The following is a 22,178-nucleotide window of genomic DNA, read 5'->3' on the forward strand; positions in this document are numbered from 1 at the left end:
AGGCATGTTTCTGCCACGGACCCAATGAAACCATGATAGTGCCAATATTGGACCAATATTGCGTGCTGCCTGGGGAGCTGGTGTAGACTGAGAATTTTGTGGCACGCACAGCACATTTCGGAACACTCGGGACATATTTTGCCAAAAATGCAGTAGATCGATGGAAACGCCACCAAATGGCTCCTCGAATACTTTGTGGAGAAGGATGATGATGATGATGGGAGGAGAAAAAAATATGGCGATGTGAGCCCGCTCACCGCAGGACATGCTACTCCAGATCTGCCGACCATCACTTGCATTGTTCAGCTGGTTATCAGTGGAATGTCCAGTGATTTGTACATGCAAAATGCAAATCGAGACAGCGGTAATGCGAATAAACAGTAACGATGGAAGGTACGTTGCAATGCTGAAAAGTGGTCTGCTTCGAAACAGCACAAATTACTGACAAGTTCAGGGTGAAGCCCAAGGAATTCCATGAACGTGAGCAGCGTCAGAAAGACTAGGGGCAAAGGAAAGACGCCGGGGTCAAGACGTTCGAGCCAGCTATGCGAGGTGAAGGTATTGGAGAAGTAAAAAAAAAAAAGAGAGAGAGAAAAAAAAAGAAACCAATTGGCGTACAGTCTGGCCCTGCGGTAACCAATAGGACTGTCTCAGATTTTCAGTGACTTCCTTCTTTCGATCTTCTTAGGCACTTGAGGCTCGTGTATTGTCCTTTCCTCTGTGTTCCAGCCTCAGAACATCAATTTCCATCGTGTTCAACAGGTGCCGCTTGCGTCGCCCCGTCGTACGAATGTGTGTGCGAGTGAGAAAACATGTAAGAGTGAAAGCGGAATGTGTGAGTGAGCGGGTGGATGTGGTTGTTTGTCCCTTCAAATGACGCACCCTTGGAAGTGGTTGGGGAGGTGTGTTAGCTTAGCTCAATGGACCATTTCCACGTACGCGTCGCTCCAGGCGGCGAGAGACGACATGATGAAAAGACGTCGAAGCAATGATGACAAATTAACACAACGTGGGCGTAGCTGGCATTTTGCGAGGATATTGCAGGATAACATTTGTTTTGAATGGTATAGCCTGCTTTTGTAGAAGCAAACAACGCGTGATCCACCCCAAAAAAACACTGGAAAACTTGTTAAGGCTTATTCATCACACACCATGTTTTCATGCCAACTATCATGGCGACACTCGTACTGTTCGACGCAACACACTACAGGCATTGCGAGAAGCTTCAAAGCGCATACACCAACACCGGCAACGAGAAAGATGTTAGGGACTGACAGCGTGACACACGTGAGTTCTTCGTTGTTATCCACACGGAACCATCTTTCTTCATGTGCCCAACGGCGCGAATGCAAAGCTCCCGCATTTTTCAATGATGCTTTTAGGGCGGGAAGCGGAAGATCCATACGCTGCCATTTATGTCTTTCATGTTTCGGCAGTTGACTCATACAGGCATTGCGAGAAAAAGCTTCGCCAAATCGCATCACAGCCCGTAGCATGTATTCATGTCAACAAACATGGCGGCCGCCGCCAAAAGTGGCTGGGCATGCGCACACGCGTACCCAGAAATGGTCCATTGGTATAGCTGTGGGCCGGCATCTTCGACTTTCATTTAGCGATCGTTATATTTAAAGATCGCGCGATCCAAAGCCGCAAAGCCAACGGCAAGTTGAAGATCGGGCCCCAGCCCGCCTCTGCCTCCTCGTACTTCGTTCATCACTATTGCATCATAAGAGAGACAGTACAAATATGGCAGTCGTCGAAAAAGCAAGACAGCGGTGGGATTCGAACCACGGAGAGACAGCGATGGAAATTGATGTTCTGGGGCTGGAACGCAGACGAAAAGACAACACCCAAGCATCAACAAGAAGGAAGTCACTGAAAAGGTTAGCCAGCTGCAGGACTCGAACCCACATCTTCTGGACGAAGGCAACATCCGAGTTTGAGGGACGAAGGGACACGCGATTACTATACTAATACTATACTATACTGTTACTATAGTTGGTGGATAGGTGACCACGGAAAAGCCGCAGTAGTGGATGGAAGCCTTCGCTGCAACAGGACGGTGTGAGAACGCCTTGTCTTCATGGAACAGTCCCCTTTTCCGGAGCATTCCCGTCGTTTGACCTTCATGGCAATGTATCTGGGTTGCGTAGTAGCCCCCAACGCCTTCTGAATTCCGAAAAACGTGGGCATCACCTCGCTAGCTGATGGAACAGACCGATCTTTCTTCGGTGGACGGGTGTTCCAATGTTTGGCCTGGTCGTGGCTCTCATGTTACAAGTGGTGGACAGAGGTTACGTCCAAAGTCACAAACCTGACCCGAAAGTAAAGTCCGCGGGATCTGCCCTATAGATGTGGTGTGACGCGTTGGTTTGAGTAACCTTAGGACCATCTGCAATATACCTTCTTCATGTCGGGACATCAGGTGAAGATGTGTCAGGCCGAGAACCTATGGGACACTCCTCACAGGTTAAGATTACCTGATAAAACTATGTCACGGACACATACGGTTCGAAAAAACCCAATATAACCAGAAGCAGAAATCTTCTAAATCAGCATTTTATTTCTTCATCCTTTTCATTTTCAATATACCACGATTTCATCGAACCCATTTTGCACAACTCTCACAAACACGCCCTTCGTCTCATCTGTGTGACATCGTCATTCCTCTGTGCCATCGCGATGAAATGATATGTTGTGATTATTCCTCGGACCCTGAGTTATCGAGCTGTCACCTACTGTAAATCAGTCTATCCTGCATCATGGCATTGCGTGCACTGACAAGAGACATTGCAGGGTTTATAACCACGTTGGAGCTGAGTCAGCTGACCGAGAACTGGCACCTTTTAATTCAAAAGCTTTCGGATGCCAGTTACTATTGTATCTCACAGATGGCGTCACCTTCCTACGGCTCCCAAACTCCATTTAACGAGCCACATAGCATTCGGTAATAAATCAATAGTAGACGCTGGGGTGTTCAGTATTTGCAATGGTGAAACGTTCGAAGGGTATCGCGCAGCTTTTGGCACCACTATCTCTTGCAAAGATAAGGAGCCGTAAAATGTAAAAAAAAAGGAAAAGAAATATAAATGAGAGAGTGAATGCTGACCGAAACTGCATGTACTCATTCACAAGACCGATGTGAAAATCATCCTCAGACAATTGAACAGTGAAGGCCACATACCGCCTGTATCATCCAAAACACTGAGAATAAACGTGAGAGACACAAAATGATACTCTATTTTCAGATTCGAATTGGATTTAGAAACATTTCATCGTGGGCTTAGTACAACACGCATACACTATTTGTTTATACTGATAATCATCATTTCAATACGTCTCGTACTTTTTGCTTTAGCGAATTTCTCACCTGCAGCAAAGCAAGCTGTATGCGAAACCCTTTCCCTAACGTAATCTGCCATCAACTTAGACTTCGTAAATGGTCGACGCGTGTTTCCTGTCCATAGCTCTGATAACGTACCAGTCGCTTATCAGCTCACACGCGACACCAGCGCAGGGCACCCACACTGCATGAGGTAAAATGAAGTTGCACACAAATTATCACATGCAAACTGCAATGATGCAATGGGGCAGCTGCGTAAGGGGCTGTCTCGACGGATTTACTTTTGAAAGGGTTGCTCCCCACACACTACCATAAAATAAGAGAATAAAACTTAAACAGGGGAAGCTGGGGGATTCCTTTTGTGCTATATTACACAGCATCGCCATTTCCTTTCCATTTGAAGTGACAATGACGACGGCAACCATATACTTACCCAATGCTACGCAATGTTTCCGTGTCGTCTCACTGGTGGAGCACAGATAACGCGGCATTACATGGGATACCCAAAAGATGAGACAGTGAACGTGAAATCACATTAATATATTTATGCCATGAAGCGCCTCCTCCTCCTCCTCCAGCAAATGCCCTTTTGTTACTTCGCCTTCAAGTAGCAGGAGCCACGCTGTCGCCGCCTCAAAACGGTTTTCGTCTCGAGCTCACGATTCCTGTACGTATTTTGACGACGATGTTTCCGAATGCGAACCAAACATCAGCGTGCTTGACCTACCAACCTCACCATTCCCAGCGTGACACCAAAACTGACCCGCAACGAATATACCGAGTGGCTGGACGATAGAATACCCTCGCGTTGTCCTCTTCGCACATGCCAACGAATGGCGTCACCAACGGCATAAGGTCAGTCCGCCAGTTTCACTGTCCATAGAGCTTTTTTTTTTCTTCTACGGAACAGTTGGAGTTAGGGCCGGAAGAACCGTGCCTTGTGGTCTGTTTGGTGGGAAGACGTTGTGAGGGTGTCTTGCGTTGTTGAAGCCATGCCGTCTTCGTCGTCGACGACAACGTAAGCAGCTGAGAATCCTTTGGCATTGATGTTGTCATCCGAGCGGAAGCGCAATAGAATTGCGTTTGAACTCGAAGTGAACTCGCCAGGCAACTGTGGAAGAACGAAGGGGGCAGTCAAGGAACAGTACAGGGAAGGGGCAGCACCATTGCTTAGATTGGTTGCGGTTCCGTTACGTTCTGCAGTACAGCACATGACATACGCAATTTTATGGATTCGCCGCAATTTTATTATTCTAGCTCACCACTGAGGGATCCCTAGCCGGCTCAATAGCTTTGGCAGCGCTTCCTGCACGCGCAGCGAGCGCGTGCCCAATCCATTGCCAGAACTACTGCGAGGGCCCCTCTAGCCCAAGGGATACCTCAGGGCAGCTCACGTGGCTCAGTGGTTAGCGTGCGGGCCATGTTAGGTCGAGACTGGGAGGTACCTGGGTTTGAATCCCGGTGCTGGTGTTTTTCCTCAGACGCTTTCAGACATATGTCGGTACAGTTCCCTTAGAATTCGGTCCAGGACATACATTCCCAAAGGTCGTTAGTCGTGACGTTGCCCACCTCTGTGAGGCCGACAACGGCGAGCTCTTTTACCACCTCCACCACCACCACCACTACGCAAGATTACGGCAAGAATGCTTAAAATTGCGTACGTCATTCACTGTGCCAGAAAACGGAACGGAACGTTTTAAGTATCGCCCACTCCCCAACGAAGTCAGAAGAAGTGTGTACCTTGTTTCCGCAGAACTTGCCGAGAACGGCGGCAGAATCGTCATAGCCATCAAAGAGCTGGACGTAGTCGTAGCCACAGTCCTGTTCGTGCTCAAGCTCGAAGGTTAAGAAGCGGAGGCGCACCCGACCAAACTCTGCCTCGACGAGCCAGTCGCAGTCTTCCTTGTTGTCATAGTTTTGGTCACCGTACTTGGCGTGCGAGTAGAGGTGCTCCACGGTGCGGCCGGTAGCCAGCAGCCGCCCTCCGCACGCCGTCGAGTGCGCCGCTTTGAAACCCTTGCGCTGCACGGACGCATCGCTCTTGAACACCTGCGTGAATGCGACGGGCACATCAAGACGAAGAAAGACACTATGTCTTCTCCTATAGGACTACTTAGAAGGGCAAAGAAACTTTGCCCTGCTGGAAGGGCATCTACTACAAATACAGGTCACGAGGTGATGGGATATAATGTCATTGCACAAGGGCATAAAAGCAGGGCAGGGCAAATAAGCTTCCTGAAAAGCTGCCGGTCCAGAATTACCGGATGTCATCTTCTAACTTTGCAAAAAGCAACTAGGAATGGCTAATCCACAGTCTGAGGCGTGCCTTTGAACAAACATTCGTTTCTGGATGCTGTTCTTCAGGTGTGCGGCTCTCGTGTAGGATGGGTGAGGAACAAGGTTCAGGGTTCACAACTAGCTGCCTCATTCAGTCAGCTTCAGTCATTGGTGCTTCTTTCATGTGTGTGTGTTTTTTTTTTCTTCACCTTCCTTTTTGTGGTGTGGCGCAGCCAGTGGAGGAGAGCTATGTACTTGCACATAACTTTAACTTCATTCTCATGTCTCACATCTAATAAAAATAGAAAGAAAAAAATGTAAACGTAGGTTCTCACATCTAATGTTCCGCGTGTAATGGGGTAGTGTACTGCTCTCCAGTGGTGAATCACCCCAGGTCATAGTCACGACTTATTTGTTGTTGTTGTTCTTGGAAATTGTAGAAAAAACGAACGGTAAAGCCCATTGTGTTCCATAGAGGAACCTGAGGCAGAGGACTTACCATGTACATGCGATTAGACGAGGAAAGGATGGGATGGGGCACTTTCGCTCCGCAGAAGCGGCCTAGCGTTGGGGCATCCGTGCTGTCGCCGTCGTACAGGGAGATGTGGTCGTAGGCGCACTCCTGATGCGGCTCCAGCTCAAAATCATTGAAGATCTGCACAAAAAAATGCCCGATGGTTTATTAATAACGTTAAATTTATTTATTGGCATCACGTTGTATCCCGATAACTCTCCATAATCTCCATAAAACTTTGAGTCGTGTTCTGAAATCTCTCCAACGGTCAAGACATCGGATGTAGCACTTTGGCGACGCCGACTTTGAAGGTTTTGTACACACTGATAAAGCCTATCTCTAACAGCGATTGAGTCATCTGTCACGAGTACAGATTATCACGCGGGAAAGCACGAATGCTGGCTCAACACCAAGGCAGGCGAGGGCAGTTACACGTGTACTGCCGAGAACCGAGCCACTGCGGGGTTTCGGAGTGTATACTTTAAGGAGAAAACAGCGTGTCGTGTAGCAGGTCGTGAGCATACCAGTTTGAGGCGGTGTCCCGGCGTGGTGGTGAAAAGCCAAGCACAGTCCTTCCTGCTCGGGTAAGAGTCCGGGTAGTTGGGGCTGTTGATCTCACCCAATGGAGTCGTTATCTGCTGCGTACATGATCCTGCACAGCCATATCAGTCATGCAAGGCATCGTTACTGAATTGTAATTTGCATGATTTCAAGGTCAAACAAATGGAAAGAGTGCTGTTTGAGTAGGAAATCATTATTGCTGACGTGGCAGATGTGCCGAAGCAGGTAAAAGGGCACGCACACGTAGCGTGACTTTGTGCGCTGTCTGCTTTCCGATGCTCTTGCACAACCCTGGCTTAAATTGAGTAATCTCTGCGACTTAATTATGTCGCTTCACATTAGAGTATCATTTATGCCCGTGGGTACCAGTGTGGTTGTTCTAGCTCGTAAAAATTGCTCGTCAAAAACGTGTGTAATGTGGCATTGGAAATATGTGAGACCAGTAAGTACCCGTATAGTAGATTTGTTTCCTTTATGTACGAGAGATGGGAATGCACCAGGTGCGCCATTTTACTCACTGATGTCACAGGGGTTCTTGATTTGCGGGTCCAGTATATGAGTTCTCATAACCGTTCTTGTGTAACCCTGTTTCTGAGGTAACCCTCATTCTTAGTGACTATGATGCTTTCTTTGTTTGTTTCATGCAACGGTCTAATAAATGACTGACCTCCAACGTGACTACTCACTGACTACCTCTTCATCTCGCTTTCGATATGCGTTGATAACCGAACTGCAGCTTGTTTATCCCAAAGACGTCAGGACCCCCAGAATTTGAAACGTGTCCCCTCGTTTTAATTTTCCAATCTGTGCAAAGTAAAGGGCACGAGTTTTAATCGCTCTTACACAGCTTTGGGCATACTCTCGCTGTACTCTGCAATTGATGGTAAATATAAGACACATGTTGGGGACGATTTAGCATAAACTTCGTTATTTCTTCCAATATCACTAGTGAGTTTTGATTGGGTCATATCGGTTTGGAAAACAACATCAATGCCTTTACACAGCCATCGAGGCATACCGCATCTTGCATGAACAATTTCGATAGCATGTTATTTGCAGCATTGCAGCTTGATCTGGGAGATTACAATGGTGATGATATGTGCTAAAACTTTTGCTTGCAGCGAAGCAAGAGCAATTGCTGGTAATTGTCGCTAACGCTTCACGTGTAGCAAATGCAGGGCGACAGGGCGAAAAAAGTGAAGTACGTCTTTTTTGTCGCCATTACCGTTTCATATCGGGACTTATTGTTCGAATGAACCTTGGTGTGGAACTTCTCCATATGCTCTTGCTATGGAACGTGATCGAAATTTTTAAATCGTCTCACTAAAACTACCGTACTCTTACGTACGTGTTACGTTTACGGGCTACGTGCCTGTACTGAAACCGTATTATTAATAATAGTATGCAGCCCACCTGTGTATGAACTTCGTCATTACTTCTTTACTTGTGTTCCAAAAAGCAGGTGCAAATACCGTCGTGGTCGATGTGAGATGACTTTCTAACAAATTTACAACAAGCACTATCTTATGGTACCCTACGGTGCACTACGGGTGTGCATGCGACTTAAAAATACCCGATAGAGTGGTGGTGCGGAGGTGTGTGATAATTTTCCAGTAAACACTTTGATGCAAAGTAAACACCTTTATTGATATCAACATTTTTGGCTAAAGTCTCGCTGTTCAGATTTATGCCCTGCGTCAACCATAGAAAAGCATCGCAGAAGCATTTACCGTCAGCTGTTTCTACTCAACAACATGTACACCATAACAGTACACAGTCACAAAACAAAAAGCAGCTCTGGCTTTCGGAAACCAAGCTCCGAGACACACACGGAGGCATATCACGTGGCGGAACCCAAAAATACCACTTCCCAACTCCGGTCTATATATGAGAGTCTGTGTTTATTTCAGTGTCTATATCTTGGGATGATCTTCCGGATCAGCAGACTCATTCAGCGCCGTACAAGGAAGCCGAGAAGTCGCGAGGAGCCTAGCTCCCTTTCTGTTTGTGAACTAGAAGTACGAAGGTGCACAGCTATGGACTCCGCTATAAGGACTGTCTAGTACTGAATGCACTTTATGGCTCTCCATCTTCGTAGGCCATCCTTGTGCTTTCCAGTCCGTTCGCGTGCATTCACTTAGGCTCAACATATACCTTAACGTGCTACTTTCTTTGGTGTCTTCCATAAAGAAGGGATAGGCAACACAAGTATGGCACTCGCATTCAGTATTCAGCGATACTTTTAGCATGTAAAGCGTATGTGTTGTTTCGTGTGATGTCATGGCGTTCTGTCTCTGTCTCGTGGAACGTACAATTAGTCTTGTATTCGTGTACACGCCTCTACGTTGCAAACATCACACGCCCAATGGCACGATTTCGTTATGCCATCTGTGAGACTGTGAAGTATCTTTTGGAGACAGGGAACTGACTGAATACAGAGAACATGCGAAAACAAAGGAAAAAATAGGTGGGCTATGCGTCTGATATGCGTCCATGAGGCATAGCTTTCATCTGGCCCATATGTTATCAGGACGTCTTCGTTGATAGGGTGTCGGTCCGAAGACTCGCACTGGGCGACCGACGACCACAGACCACGGATATGGAAGGAGATGTGGCGGCTGGCGATGTTGTTCAGAAGGAGGAACCCACGGCAACGGAGGGAGCGCAGTTCTGTGTTCTCTGTGCCTCCTCGGTGGCGACACCGGCCATGGCGTTGCTAGAGACCAGCGATCTTTCCGGTGGTACTTACCCTCTTTGCAATCGTGCTTGTTCGGGTGGAGAACGAAGCCGTTCTGGCAAGCGCAAATGTAGCTCCCCACAATGTTCTTGCAGATGTGCTGGCAGCCGCCATTGTTATGTGCGCACTCGTCTTTGTCTGAAAGGTCAAGGTACTTGGGTTTGTAAGCGTGTTGTCATGGGCGGTAGTCGGAAACAGAGTTGTCGGAACAAAAGTTATGGGCGTCATTCTCCGGAGTGCAGCGCTAATCGGCACAATTTACGGCACCTTCTTATATTCTTTGGCTGGTTTTGGTGAGTACTGCGCTTCGACACTGAGGTTATCAACCATCTTACTAAAAATCGCCAAATAGTTACACCTTCTACTACGACTTATAAGCAAAGTAAGGCATGGACAGACACGTCTTACCAGGCTCAAGCCCCCTACACTCTGAATCTTTTCACACCTTTAAAGGTGTAATAACGCGCATGGCGCACGCCTTTTTAGGTGTAATTTTCGTAACACCATAATGGAGCACGGTTTCGCACAAATTTTCTTTACTCGTGTGTTGACTGTCCTCCAAAAATTCAGTCTTGCAACATCTCAACATTGTTCAACAGTATTGTAGACACTTGCGCGTGCTCGATTATCGATAGCGATGCATATATGCATTAGCTCGTACCTACGATATCCAAGACATAATGAAAGCAAGATATGCACTGGCACTTGATCTTTAGTAATGCTTTCCAAATTTTGCAAAATATCATCCTGGAGATGCAATGTTACGCAACCAGGTTGAATGTTCGTAACGCACACCTTTAAAGGTGTGAAAAAGTTTACAATATGCCCTGGTAGCCATTTCCAATAAGTCGCTTTCCAAATTTGTGAAGACACCTGCGCTACCTCATCCGAGCATCAGCTGCAATGGACCGCTGCCGGACATAAAAAGCTGTAGCGTACCGTTGCATTGCTGGCCGTTGCTACCCCAGTACACAGGTCCCTCATGTGGGTCCTATTGAAACGCTTCTATTTCCCCGTTGCAAGATACATATTGGATAGGTGCTACAGTGAAGGATGGTCAGCGGAACTGACCCGTGAGGAAGATGGCAGCAAAGCCGCTCTTCTGGACGGAGTTGTCTGAGCTAAACTCGAGGCGCAGGTTATTGTCCTCGGACGTGATGACCGGTGGCAGGTAGGAGCCGCAGAAGATGCCGTGTTTCCGCATTGTTTCGTCGCTCATCTTGCTCATGATGTCCAGGCTGTCGTACTCACAGTCTTGCTGCATGACACGGCAGAGAAAAGAATGGGTATCGACGACACATAACTGAGGAAAATTAGCTTACGTTATTGCCTTCAAGGTCAAAGTGTGTGAAGTTGAGAGTGATGCGATACTGCGGAGGCGCCACAATTTCCCAGATGCAGTTTTTGTTGGACGGGTACAGGTCTGGGAACGAAGGGCTTGTGATGGTACCGTTCGATGCTTGGATACGACCTCCACAGGCGTCTACGTGCACAACGGGCGTTCAGCATTAGATTACGCAGGCATGCAACAACATGGTTGCAAGATACATTCGTGAATGATGTTATTGCCAGTCGTCGCTTCTCTGCCGTGCTCCAATTGGAACAAACTGACGAAACATGTCCGCTCAATGCCATATTCATTGAACAGTCTGAAGAGGTTGTCACGATGAACCAGTCCTGGACCATAGCTTGGAAGTGATGGTACAGTGCTGTGCAAAAGTTTACGGAACACGCACCGGCGCATTCCTTCCTTAGAGTGACACGCTCGTAGCGATCGGTACCGTACGAACTTGCAAACAGGTGACTGAGTTACCTAGGCACGTGTCTGTAAGTCCGTACGGGTCCCATAGCGCGAGTTTTCTCAGGAAGGTGTTCCATAAACATTCGTCCGGCACTATACAAGTTTTCCTGGTACCCTTACTGCTTTATTCCGTACTTTGCATTCGAATTGTACCGGTTTTAATAGTCTACGTACCTTCGCACTTCTTTCCATCGGAGTGCAGCTCATACCCAATGGTGCACTGGCAGCGGTATCCCCCAAGAGTGTTCACGCATTGGTGTTCACACCCGTGGTCCTCGTTTTTGCACTCGTCATACTCTGCGATCGTGACAGTTGGAATATCATTCATACTCGCCATAGAAAATGAAAGGTGAGACACGATGCATCCTCACGGATAGCCAGGTCGACCCGCGTACCTTTCATGAAGGTAGCCGAGAAACCAGGTTTGTTGACTGATCCATCTGATACAAACTTCACGAGCATCTTGTTCGATGATGAGCGCAAGTCATCCGGAATTTTATAGCTGCAGAACTTTCCCAGCAGGGGGCTGTTCGCGTCATGCCCGTCGCGCACTTCTAAGTAGTCGTACACGCAGTTGTCGTGGCTCTCCACCTGCGCGGGAACGTAAACCCATTGGATTTGATTGGATTGGAAATGAAAGCAAAATATGGAGATGAACATGAAGCCATGAATGATAGCGCTCGCGATAATTTCATTACGTCCATGAAATCGTACGATGCCTTCGTGATCACTCACCTAGATAACATAGAAAGTTAGACAAAGACTTAGTTGATGCGCGATGATGACGATAGGGTTTTAAGTTGCACTACCCTATAGTATATCATTTACTTACATATCTCCATATTTTTCTTCTTTATACCAACCAACTGCTTCCAGCTGAAGTTCGATCAAGTAGAAAAGGAGGCGTTTGCCATAACAGGGGAATCTAAGAGGTTCGACGAATTTTTAAAAGGCTCGCAATTTAAATTTGAGACCGATTATACAGGCCACTTGTTGAATGTCATGCGTCCTTGGTCAGAATATAATTAATAGCTAGTTTTAGTGCATTGTACGCTATTGCCTTAGAGTGCGCAGTACGCAGAACCACCGCTCTACCCCTTGCGTACCCAAAGGCGATAGCGTACGATGCAGTGAAACACACTATGTCGCTATGTTACGCTGCGATCGGTTGGGATAACTCATCGTGCGCGTTACAGTACCCTCGTTTTTGGGTCGACATCCTCCACGTTTATACTCTGCAGTAATACCAGCCTGCGTTTGGTTGTACCTTCTGCACGTGTTTGTATCTTTTGTGATGGAGTATCATCTGAGTTATTTACCGGCGTCAAGAATAGGCTAGGCTAGAGAATCGATGAGGGAGGTCCGTTGTTGACTTCTCTATCTCCTCGAACTTTTTTGCTAGAGAGAATTGTATTACGCTGCCCACGTTCGATGCTTGAAACGATATTTTGCCCGTATGGACGTCCTGGATTAAAGATACATCTAATACCCCGTTCGCACTGACGCGGGATCCATATCGCGCAGACATTTGTCCTTCGTTCGTGAACGAGATTACACATCTCAGGTAGGATCGGCGCAGGCCCAGTGGCTTCTTGTCCGCTTCACCCCGTGCGGTTGTCATCAGATGAAAACTTGGATCCTCAATGTCAAGTGCGGACATCGGCTATATGTCGAACCGGGCAGCCCCAATCATGATCGAATGCCGATACAGGTTGTGTGCGGCAGTGCGAACGGGAAATAACACTATTCAATTCAATTCAATTCAATTCAATTCAATTTTTATTTTCGTGGTGTCCATGAACAACCGTTAGTCTGTCGCGAAAACTTTATGACTCGCAACAATGTCGACATCATGTTGTCGAAGAACATCATTAAAGGCTGTCATACCACGGGGTGTAGGAGAAATCGTCCCCGCAAGAAAAGTACCAAGAAGAGTAGTTTTCGTCAAACGGCGCTATAGCGTAGCGTCGTAGCGCGCGTGCCCAGCTGTGGGTAGCCCCCCCCCCCCCCCTCAACCGCATGGTGAACTGTCAAGCCTAAACTAACCTAACTTCTCAAAACTAACCTAGGACCTGGTTCTAACCTGAGTTCCCATCGGGGACGATTTTTCCGGGGACTTTCTTTTCCGGGGACATTTTCTCCGGGGACGATTTTTCCGTATCCCGTAACACGTGTTAAGTTCTCGAGTGGCTCAAGACTAACATCCCCCCTTTTTTTTTCTTTTACCGATCAATCAATCAATCGTGTTAAAATACTATGATCGCGACACTATTAACGCGCACGAGAAAAGGAAACGAGAAGGGGCGCACTTACCTCAAAGGACTGAAATTTGAGAGCAACCTGAAACTTTTCGGGCACAGTGATTCGCCAGACACATTCCTTATTTGGCCGATAGTCGTCGGGATAGTTGGGGCTCTGAAGGACACCTTCTTCCATCACCACATCCCCTCCACACACAGCTACGATTGGAATCGTGGGTTACTGACGTGAATACGCCATCGGCAAAGCAAACATGCGTAGCGCGTTTAAGGCGGACTCACTTCTTAAGAAAGTCTATATGAGACATTTTTGTTCGCAGACTCCTCGTAAACCTCGCTATTTCACGAAACAGGTACATTCGTGTTCCTCTCGAGTTTATCTAGGGAATGACTCGTTTTTGAAGGCTAAAAAGTGATCCTCTGATTTTTGGCGAATTGAAGTTTGTCAAATTTTCAATGCGTGGAAGTCTATGGGAGATGCAACAATCAAAAATCAATCAATCAATCAATCAATCGCTTTTCTCGGCACGCACAGCCGCGATATCTGGGCCAAAATGATGTCATTCTCTACAGTAACAGTCGAGGAATTGATTGCAATCAACAAATTCGACAAACTTACTGCAGTTTTCCAGATCCCTGCGTATGAAAATAATGTTTTTGTCATTTGCTAGCACGCTCTGCCCACTGGCGCCCTTTACATCACTTCCTTAGAGCGCAGCAGCATAGCAAAATAAAGAAGACAATTTTCGGAGGGTGCCGCCATCTTTAGCCGGAAGCGAACGTAAACTACAGGATGAATTTAGTAAAGGTTGCACACTTCGATCAAGTCGTAAAAATACAAGATGACGTCCCTGGTGCTTCAAACATTGCAGACTGATAGTCATCCGCCTGAAGTTTTATTCATATTTTTTTCATATGCTCTCACTTTTTAGAAAAAAAAGTTAGAAGCAAAGCAAATTCTCACCCCATGCATTTCCTATGGCCTATACCGCCCGCAAACCGCAATTTTTTTTCCTCTGCCTGCTTCACGTTCAGATCAAGACGTATAGGTGGCGCTACCTGGACATGAAGCAGCACCAGACTTGTGCGTAAGGCGTTACTAGTAATTGCGTTACTTGTAATCAATTACTTTTTTGAGTAATTTTTTGAGTAATCAGTTACTTTAAAGTCAAAGTAACTTTTCGAGTAATCAATTACTGTTCTGAGTAATCGATTACTCAGTAATTGATTACTTTCCCGGCAGAGACTAACTCATATTTTAGACGTTCTGCCCCAAGTCAAGATCTTCGTGCCATCGGCCTTTGTTCTGGAATTTCAGGACCTCTCCCCCTGATCTGTTCCTACACCAGTGTGGTGGTACCTTTGTGGTAGCTTTGGAGGTTTAGTGAGTCATGGGGAAGTTCCACACATGATCTTCCACAATCCGGTCAACGTCTTCCCGGGCGATAGCTACAGTAGACGTACATATTTTTGGGTTATTGCGCAGCTGTTCCACTGTTGAACTTCTCTTCTCTCTTTCTTTTTTTTTTTTTTTTTTTTTTGCTGAGGCACACAAAGACGGGTATAATTTGCGTGAATGCAGAGTAACGACCGGAGTAACGCGTTACTTTTCTACTCGTTACTCAATTACATTTGAAGTCTTGTATTGGTAACGATAATCAATTACTTTTTCCGTACAAGTAACGGTAATCAGTTACTTTTTTCGAGTAACTGGCACAAGTCTGAGCAGCACCAAAACCTATGGAACAACCAGATGAACCAGATGCAAGGTTTCGAGGCAGCGCCACCTATACATGGGAATGTGAACGTGAAGCAGACAGAGGAAAACATAGCGGTTTCCGGGCGGTATAGGCCATAGGAAATGCATGGGGTGAGAATTTGCTTTGTCTCTGACTTTTTTTTCTTCTCCGAAGTGAGAGCATTTGAAAGAAATATCGGTAAAACTTCACGCAAATGACTATCAGTCTGGAAAGTTTGAAGCGCCAGAAACGTCATCTTCAATTTTTACGACGCGATCAAAATGTGTAACCTTTGCTGAATTCGCCCTGTAGATCGCATGAGCCCGCCTTAAACTACGTTTAAGTTCTTGCCTTCGTAATGGGCCCTGAACCCGACATGCCCGACTTGGTTGCTCGAAGTCTTGTAGATGATGAGCATCCGATATCCTGTGCTCACTGTTTCCAGGATCTGTCCTGAGCCACAGTAGCGACCTGCATTATAAACGAATGCAGGATTATCATCACACATAGCCCGAACACAACGGACACTTTGACGCCGAAAGCCTGGTGTTTGACAGACGTGGCAGAACGTGTCCACGGATGAAAGACTGCGCCCTTTACGATTCGGGCCGTTCTTTATCTCTTTTTTTTTTTTTTTTGTTAAGGCTAGGGACGCTAGTATAAGATTCAGTTATCCCAATCTGCCAATAGTCCAGCACATTTGGAATATGAATGCAATGCGTGCCTTGAAATAGTACCTATAAGATATACGCGGATTTTATTGTCGCTCAAGCTTATACATAAGCAGGCGAGAAGAAGTAATCGTTGACGCTAATTGGTAGAAGCACAGCGTTTTAAATCGACTGTTTTTCTCTGTTAGTTGCTTTAGTGCCTTTGTTTCAAGTCCAACATACACGGAAGCCAGAAGCTGCAACCGATGGTGCACAACACAAACACCACGCGCTTCTCAAAGTAAGAAGCCACACCCTATATGAAAAGAAAAAAAGTCACACGAAGACATATGAGCAGATTGAGATTTTAAAGCAGGGATGCGCCAACCGAATCCTTGAATCCACGAATCCTAGGCAGGGATTCGAGATTCGGGAATCCGAATCCTAGTGCCCAAGACGGCGAATCAAATCTTTCGAATCCACCAACCACGTTTGTTCCTTTCCTTTTCAAATTGGCGCCCACGGAGTCCGCCGAAAGCATCATTGACCGACGGGTGTTCTCTTGTTTCTTTATTTACATTGCTCTGGACGGAAAGAGTTCAGCCAGGAACTGTTACATCACAAGTTTAAAAGTAATATGGTTTTGCTTTTGATTGTTGCTTTAGCTTTAAGGAAACAATTCAGGCTCGAGAATTTATGCATTTCTTGTAGTCGATGAACAATACCTTAAATAAATGAACTATATGGGTATATTTTCTCCCGAAACTGAACTATTATGATTTTTTTTTTCATTAAACGAATATATCACAATTTGCTTCAAAACAGTTTTCAGTAGAAGTTTTTTTTTCTTAGTTTTTTAAATTGTTTTTAAAGAAAGGATTCGAAAGATTCGAGGAGGAGGAGGAGGAGTGTCGTTGGGAGGAACCCGAGAGGTCTGGATTCGTCCCATCTCTATTTTAAAGCAACGACAACGACAAATAAGTCATGATGATGTAGTGGGATGTTTCGCCGCTGAGGCGTTACCCTATCCCATTGCTTGACGGGGAGAAGATGGTGAACGATGATGAATGTTCAGAGCTAAAGCACTGAAATGAAAAGGGAGAAACTTCCCACCTTCAACACAACACCAAACCGCTCCTGTCCCACGTTTGGGTCCCAAAAGGGGCGTTACTTTTCACTGTGTTCCCTTTCTGCAATCCTTCCACACTTCTCCGGACACTTCTGTTTCCCGCCTTCTATCGTCCCGCGTATATTCTCGTTTATAGGTAATTCCCGTACAAACGAATTAAGTGCAATTTCACGATGAAGTGACAGCCTGAAGTTCAACCGAAACTAAAAAGCAGCTCTTCCACAACAACAACAACAACATATATATTGTGATGATGAAGTGGGGAGGTTTTCCACTCTAGGAGTGGAACGCTACCCCATAGCTAGGGGTCTAATATGAGTGGTGACAATGATCAGTGATGACGATGAGAGATGACGGGAATGATCGAAGTGGCGATGACGATGCTGGACGTGATCGTGGGGGTGGGAGTGTCCGAGGGCGCTGCTGGGGTCATAGTGAGTCCTTTAGGCCTGTCGCCTCAAAGAAGTCAACCACGTGACGTAAGGCCGCCCTGGAGGCGGCCGCGGTGTCCCAAGGGCCGAGGATGGTCGACAAGTTGAAGGGGCGGCAGCCAAGGGTGGCAAGCTGCGACTGCAGTGTACGCCTCTCGTTGACATAGGTCCGGCAGCGGAGGAGTATGTGCTCAACGACAACCTTTCTTGGGGTAGTGCATGGGGCCGACAGTTGGGTTGTCTTTGCAGCGGTGTAGGCGGTGTCTTGTCGTTTAGATGATGAGGAGCAGTCGGTGCCGCCTTATAGATAGCACTAAAGCATATGTGTGAATTATCGAGGTACGCTAGCTATGGATATCACGTACCAAATGCGTGAACCGTCATCATTTAGTCAGAGATGAAAGCAACACCAACCTTAACAAAACGAAAGTAACAGAGGGAAGTACAAGGGTACAGCCGACGCCCAAAAAGGTGACGGTGCTGATGAAATTCAAGCAGTGAAGCGTTCTTCTTTATTACACAAGCTTTCATGTAGAAGACTACATTTCTTCGTTTGTAAAAAGACACCGTGTCTTTTACACCGGAAGAAGTCTCCTTCATGAAAGCTTGTGTGTGACAATAAAGAAGAATAAAGCTTTCACTGCTTGTGTTTCATCAAAACGAAAGTACTTAACTAAACTGATTTTGAAAGTATAACGACGTGAGTTTCAAGTACAAAGTAACGCTTCTTAAGAGTTCTGTTACCTGCTAAACTGTTGCTTTTCTGATATGGAACGCACAACTTGCCTTGGAAGTCCCAGTTTCTCCATATTATTATTTTCGACAACATCAACATCGCAGTTTTTCTGACAGATGCAGTTAACATAACGATGCCGTGAACATCATTACGTTACCTTAAACAGCAGAGTGCATCCCTTCTTTTCTACTTTACTTTTCAGGAACGGTGTTAATCGAAAACTACGATTTACGGGCCACTGTCGCAGCCTTAGGAAGGAGCTAAGATTAAAATATACTTCTTCAGGCGGGCACAAAAATCTGCGCCTGTCGGTTATTTGTACGCGCTGGAAAACCGTGCTCAATACGGTAAAACACTGTCAAAGCGAAACATTAGAAGGAAAGAGGAATAAAACCAGCCCAGGGGCATGTTTCCAGAAGGATTGCCTCGATTTTAATGCGACCCTGATCGCACCCAGGCGCAAGTGTTAATTTTGGAAGTCAATGATGAAGCCTGCTCGGAGCGCAGTTTAAGTGGAACCGGAACATCCGTCGCAATTACCGGAATGGATCTTATATGCGCGTGTGCTTTGTGAACCGACGCGGTCGTTGTGAAAATTGTTCGAAGTTGATTTCCGAGTCAGAACGTGGGCTCGTTAATTAATGATGGGGACTGTTGTTCGCTTCGATTGATCGATCGTTATAAAGGGGCTATCACGCTGCTTCACGGGCGCATAGTAAATCTGTTGTCGTGATTAGGCAGCCAGGTATAGAAAAATGCGCAGAGTATCACAGTTAAGCGGCGGTGGTTGAGGCCTTCTGTCAGAGCGATTTTTCTGCATTGTTGTATTCGTATAAGATTAGGAAAAATCTTTACAGGATCTGCACTGCAGAACTGCCCAGCAACTGTTCGGCCGTGTTCCAAGACACGGTCCACCAAGGCAGACCGCGTTAACAAAAGTGCGCGTATAATACGCATTAAAAAAATTACATGACTTGGACTGCTATGCACTGTTATGCGGCCAAGAGCAGAATCCATCGGCTTATAGTTTGTGTTGGGTACAACCTGTGTATTTTAGGAAAAATCTTCCCGGAAACAGCACCAGAAGCGATGCCGCCCCCACTGACCGTTTGATAGGCCGCGCATTCAAAGACACGGCCCACCCGGGAGCGGACCGCGTTATCAAGGGGCCTCTCTCCAGTATATGAGGGACCGGCTCCCCTTTGCCTCCCTTCATACGTACATAAGAAATTTTCCCACAACAACAGCAGAATTTGTACACTGCTTCGAACTGATTCGCCTTGCGTATGTACTATACTTTTGACACTTCTCCTTACGGTTGATGAGCACACTGGTGTTCCACCCAGTATGACAGATTGTCCTCCCTGTATAGTTATTACGGGTACTACTACCCTATACCGGACCCCCGGAAGACATCTCACAGAGTAAAGCGTGGAGTTGCGTGGGGATGAAGCTTCCGAACGTTTCTTTCTCTTCTCTTTCCCCCCTTTTCGTGCGTTTTCCTCTGCACAAACGACCTACCATACTTTTATCGGGCAACACGCAAGACGTTCATCTTACCAAGCGCAGGCTCCGACAAGATATAACACGCAGCGTAAGAAACGGTCGAGGGAGTTCGCACGAACAAGGCTTCAAATAAGCGACCTGATGCTAGCGCTCCATGGACAGCGGTTCCGTTTCCGGTGTTTCCGAGACGGTCAACTGACCACCACGAAAACTGCAGCTCGGTGTATAAATATGCACAACGTAGGTATCAAAAGCTAGAAGAACATAGCGGAGGCCATCTTCTGAAGCCACCTTCGATCATTCTTCATTACTTACAGTCGTATCTGAAACATCGTGTTGTGCGTAATAAACTTCTAACGCCTTTCTGCCATGGGCGTTTGTGCTGTTCTGTTCCCGCGTATGCTATCTAGCTTTGGAGCTGCATTTTTTTTAAATAAGCCCCGGCCCTAACAAATGAGGCAGGTAGGTATGTGCGCGTGGTAAACGTAGAGGAGCGCGCAGGAGCGCGCAGAGCCGCATCCAGAGGATTATAACTGTACCCTGGTCGTCCCCTACCTAATCAGGACGTAACCCCCATCGTTGGCCCTGATGAACCACATGGGGCCACGAATGCAATGGAGTCTCTGCCGCTCGCATTCCGCTTAATCTATCATTAATAAGGATAAAGCTACATGGAGCTTTCGCCAATACTATGGACATGTACCGACCGAAGTGGGGAGTCAATATAATCAGAGTTTGTCGTGCGCAGTGGAGTTGCCTGGCGCAGTGGACGGCATGGCAGTCAAAAACGGTGATTTCTGGTAATTGTTTTGGTTACATTCATAAAGCTTAGTTTGATGAAATTTATTTATTGATTTCAACGAAGTAGGACACGATACCAAAGTGGGAATGCGAGGCATTGTGTTTCGTTTGCGTATCTTCGAATTCCAGTAAGATTATCTGTATGTCTTACGTTATATATCTTATATTTCTTACCCAATTTCAACCTCAAACACCATAATTTTCTTTGGGAGTCTCAAACCCCTCACTGTGTTCTCACGGTGAGGGACTCTCACGTCTCACCTCTTACCTCAGAAACCTCACTCACCTCTAACCTCACGTCTCGCCTCACCTATGCACGAGTCCTTTCTGAACACCGTCGTTGTAATTTGGAGGATCACTGCAGCAATACGAAATACTCCAAAAGCTTGGAGAAGACATACTGTATAAACTGCGTGTACTCCGGCTTGACGAAACAGCTTAAAAACAATAAAACTGAGACGCTTCACCACGTATACAGGCTGCATCCTCAGTAACACAATGGGCCAAAGGTGGGCCATTATGTACTGATTTACAGCAGCTTTTACAGTTAAATGTGTTAGCTATATGGGGATGGTACATTTTTATTGAAAGCGCCTTTCTGTCTTGTGAAATTGTTTTAACATTTTCCCATTGTTGCTGCGGTGGCTGCACAATTTCAGCGTACCGCTAACACAGTCTCTAAACAGTACCGCAAACACATCACGTCGTGTGCCACGTGACATATCGCGTGGCCCAATAACGACACGGAAACCTTCGCAGATCACAGTGGTTGGACGCGTAAAGCTAAATCCTTACACGTAAAACAAACGTCTTTAACAGGCTTTGGCCCGCTGAATCGAACGGTAAATCAAATCGAATCAGCGTGAGACAGCTTCTATAAAACTGCCTCGTTCTCGTAATCGTCATTTTCTTTTTCTATAGACACGCGTTCACCGAATTGGCCCTATTGTCAATTCTCAGAAAGCACTCAAAGAGGCAAACACGAACGAGGAAATGGCACCAGGTAAATGGCAACGCTCTAACCATGCCATTCGAACGAAGTCGCTAACGCCCCCCTCTGAAGGAAATACTACTGCCATATCACGTCTCGCTTTAAAATAACGCAAACAAAGTTTCACGAGGAACGTCGACTCCACCCAGAAGCAGCTATCATTTGTCGGTATAAACCACTCGAATAATATTTGCATTTTCGCCCAAAGGACCAGCTTTGGTGAAAGAAACCACTCATGCGGTACTCTCTGTGTTTCTTCGCGTTGAAACAAAACCTACGCACGCAGCGCGCGATTTGCATAACACAACCTACGGTGCTCTACCTTGTGAGGCAGATTATGCGCAATCGAAAAGAGGGGCTTCCACAGTCGTAAGAATTTCGGTCCATGCTACGGCGCTTCCACGTTTTCCATGCTGGTACGCAACTCTTGTTTTGACTCTGGGTCGTTAAAGCGCGCCGCTTCACGCGCAAAACAAGAGGTGCACTCTCGTCGTTTCTCGTGGGCTGCTGCCGGTGGGGTGTGGGTGATATCATGGAAGAGACATCAACGCAAGGCAGCGATGACCATACGAGGTCTTTTAAAGGTCGTAAACGAGGGCATAGCTGTTTACGCCGTACACGCCAGGAAGGGTGTGTACGTTTCCTTCGCCTTGTACGACGCTTTATGGTGATTGAGTTCTGTGTACAGTTGTTTCAGAAGAAGC

General features: G+C 46.5%; 1 protein-coding gene across 1 annotated transcript in view; it reads right to left on the reverse strand.

Moving 5' to 3' along the window:
* Positions 1–2,543: 2,543 nt before the first annotated feature.
* Positions 2,544–22,178, reverse strand: part of LOC135368504 (protein tolkin-like) — a 159,576-nt gene continuing 139,941 nt past the window's right edge. The window contains exons 7-17 of the mRNA XM_064601846.1: positions 15,582–15,701; positions 13,547–13,692; positions 11,629–11,824; positions 11,408–11,530; positions 10,755–10,915; positions 10,504–10,690; positions 9,445–9,570; positions 6,659–6,786; positions 6,120–6,275; positions 5,084–5,392; positions 2,544–4,454 (exon numbers count right to left, since the gene is read on the reverse strand). Of these exons, the coding sequence (XP_064457916.1) occupies positions 4,260–4,454; positions 5,084–5,392; positions 6,120–6,275; positions 6,659–6,786; positions 9,445–9,570; positions 10,504–10,690; positions 10,755–10,915; positions 11,408–11,530; positions 11,629–11,824; positions 13,547–13,692; positions 15,582–15,701 (1,847 nt within the window). The 3' untranslated portion in view covers positions 2,544–4,259. The remainder of the gene's footprint in view (positions 4,455–5,083; positions 5,393–6,119; positions 6,276–6,658; positions 6,787–9,444; positions 9,571–10,503; positions 10,691–10,754; positions 10,916–11,407; positions 11,531–11,628; positions 11,825–13,546; positions 13,693–15,581; positions 15,702–22,178) is intronic.

The sequence above is a fragment of the Ornithodoros turicata genome, chromosome 9 (assembly GCF_037126465.1).
Source record: "Ornithodoros turicata isolate Travis chromosome 9, ASM3712646v1, whole genome shotgun sequence".
Lineage (NCBI taxonomy): Eukaryota > Metazoa > Arthropoda > Arachnida > Ixodida > Argasidae > Ornithodoros > Ornithodoros turicata.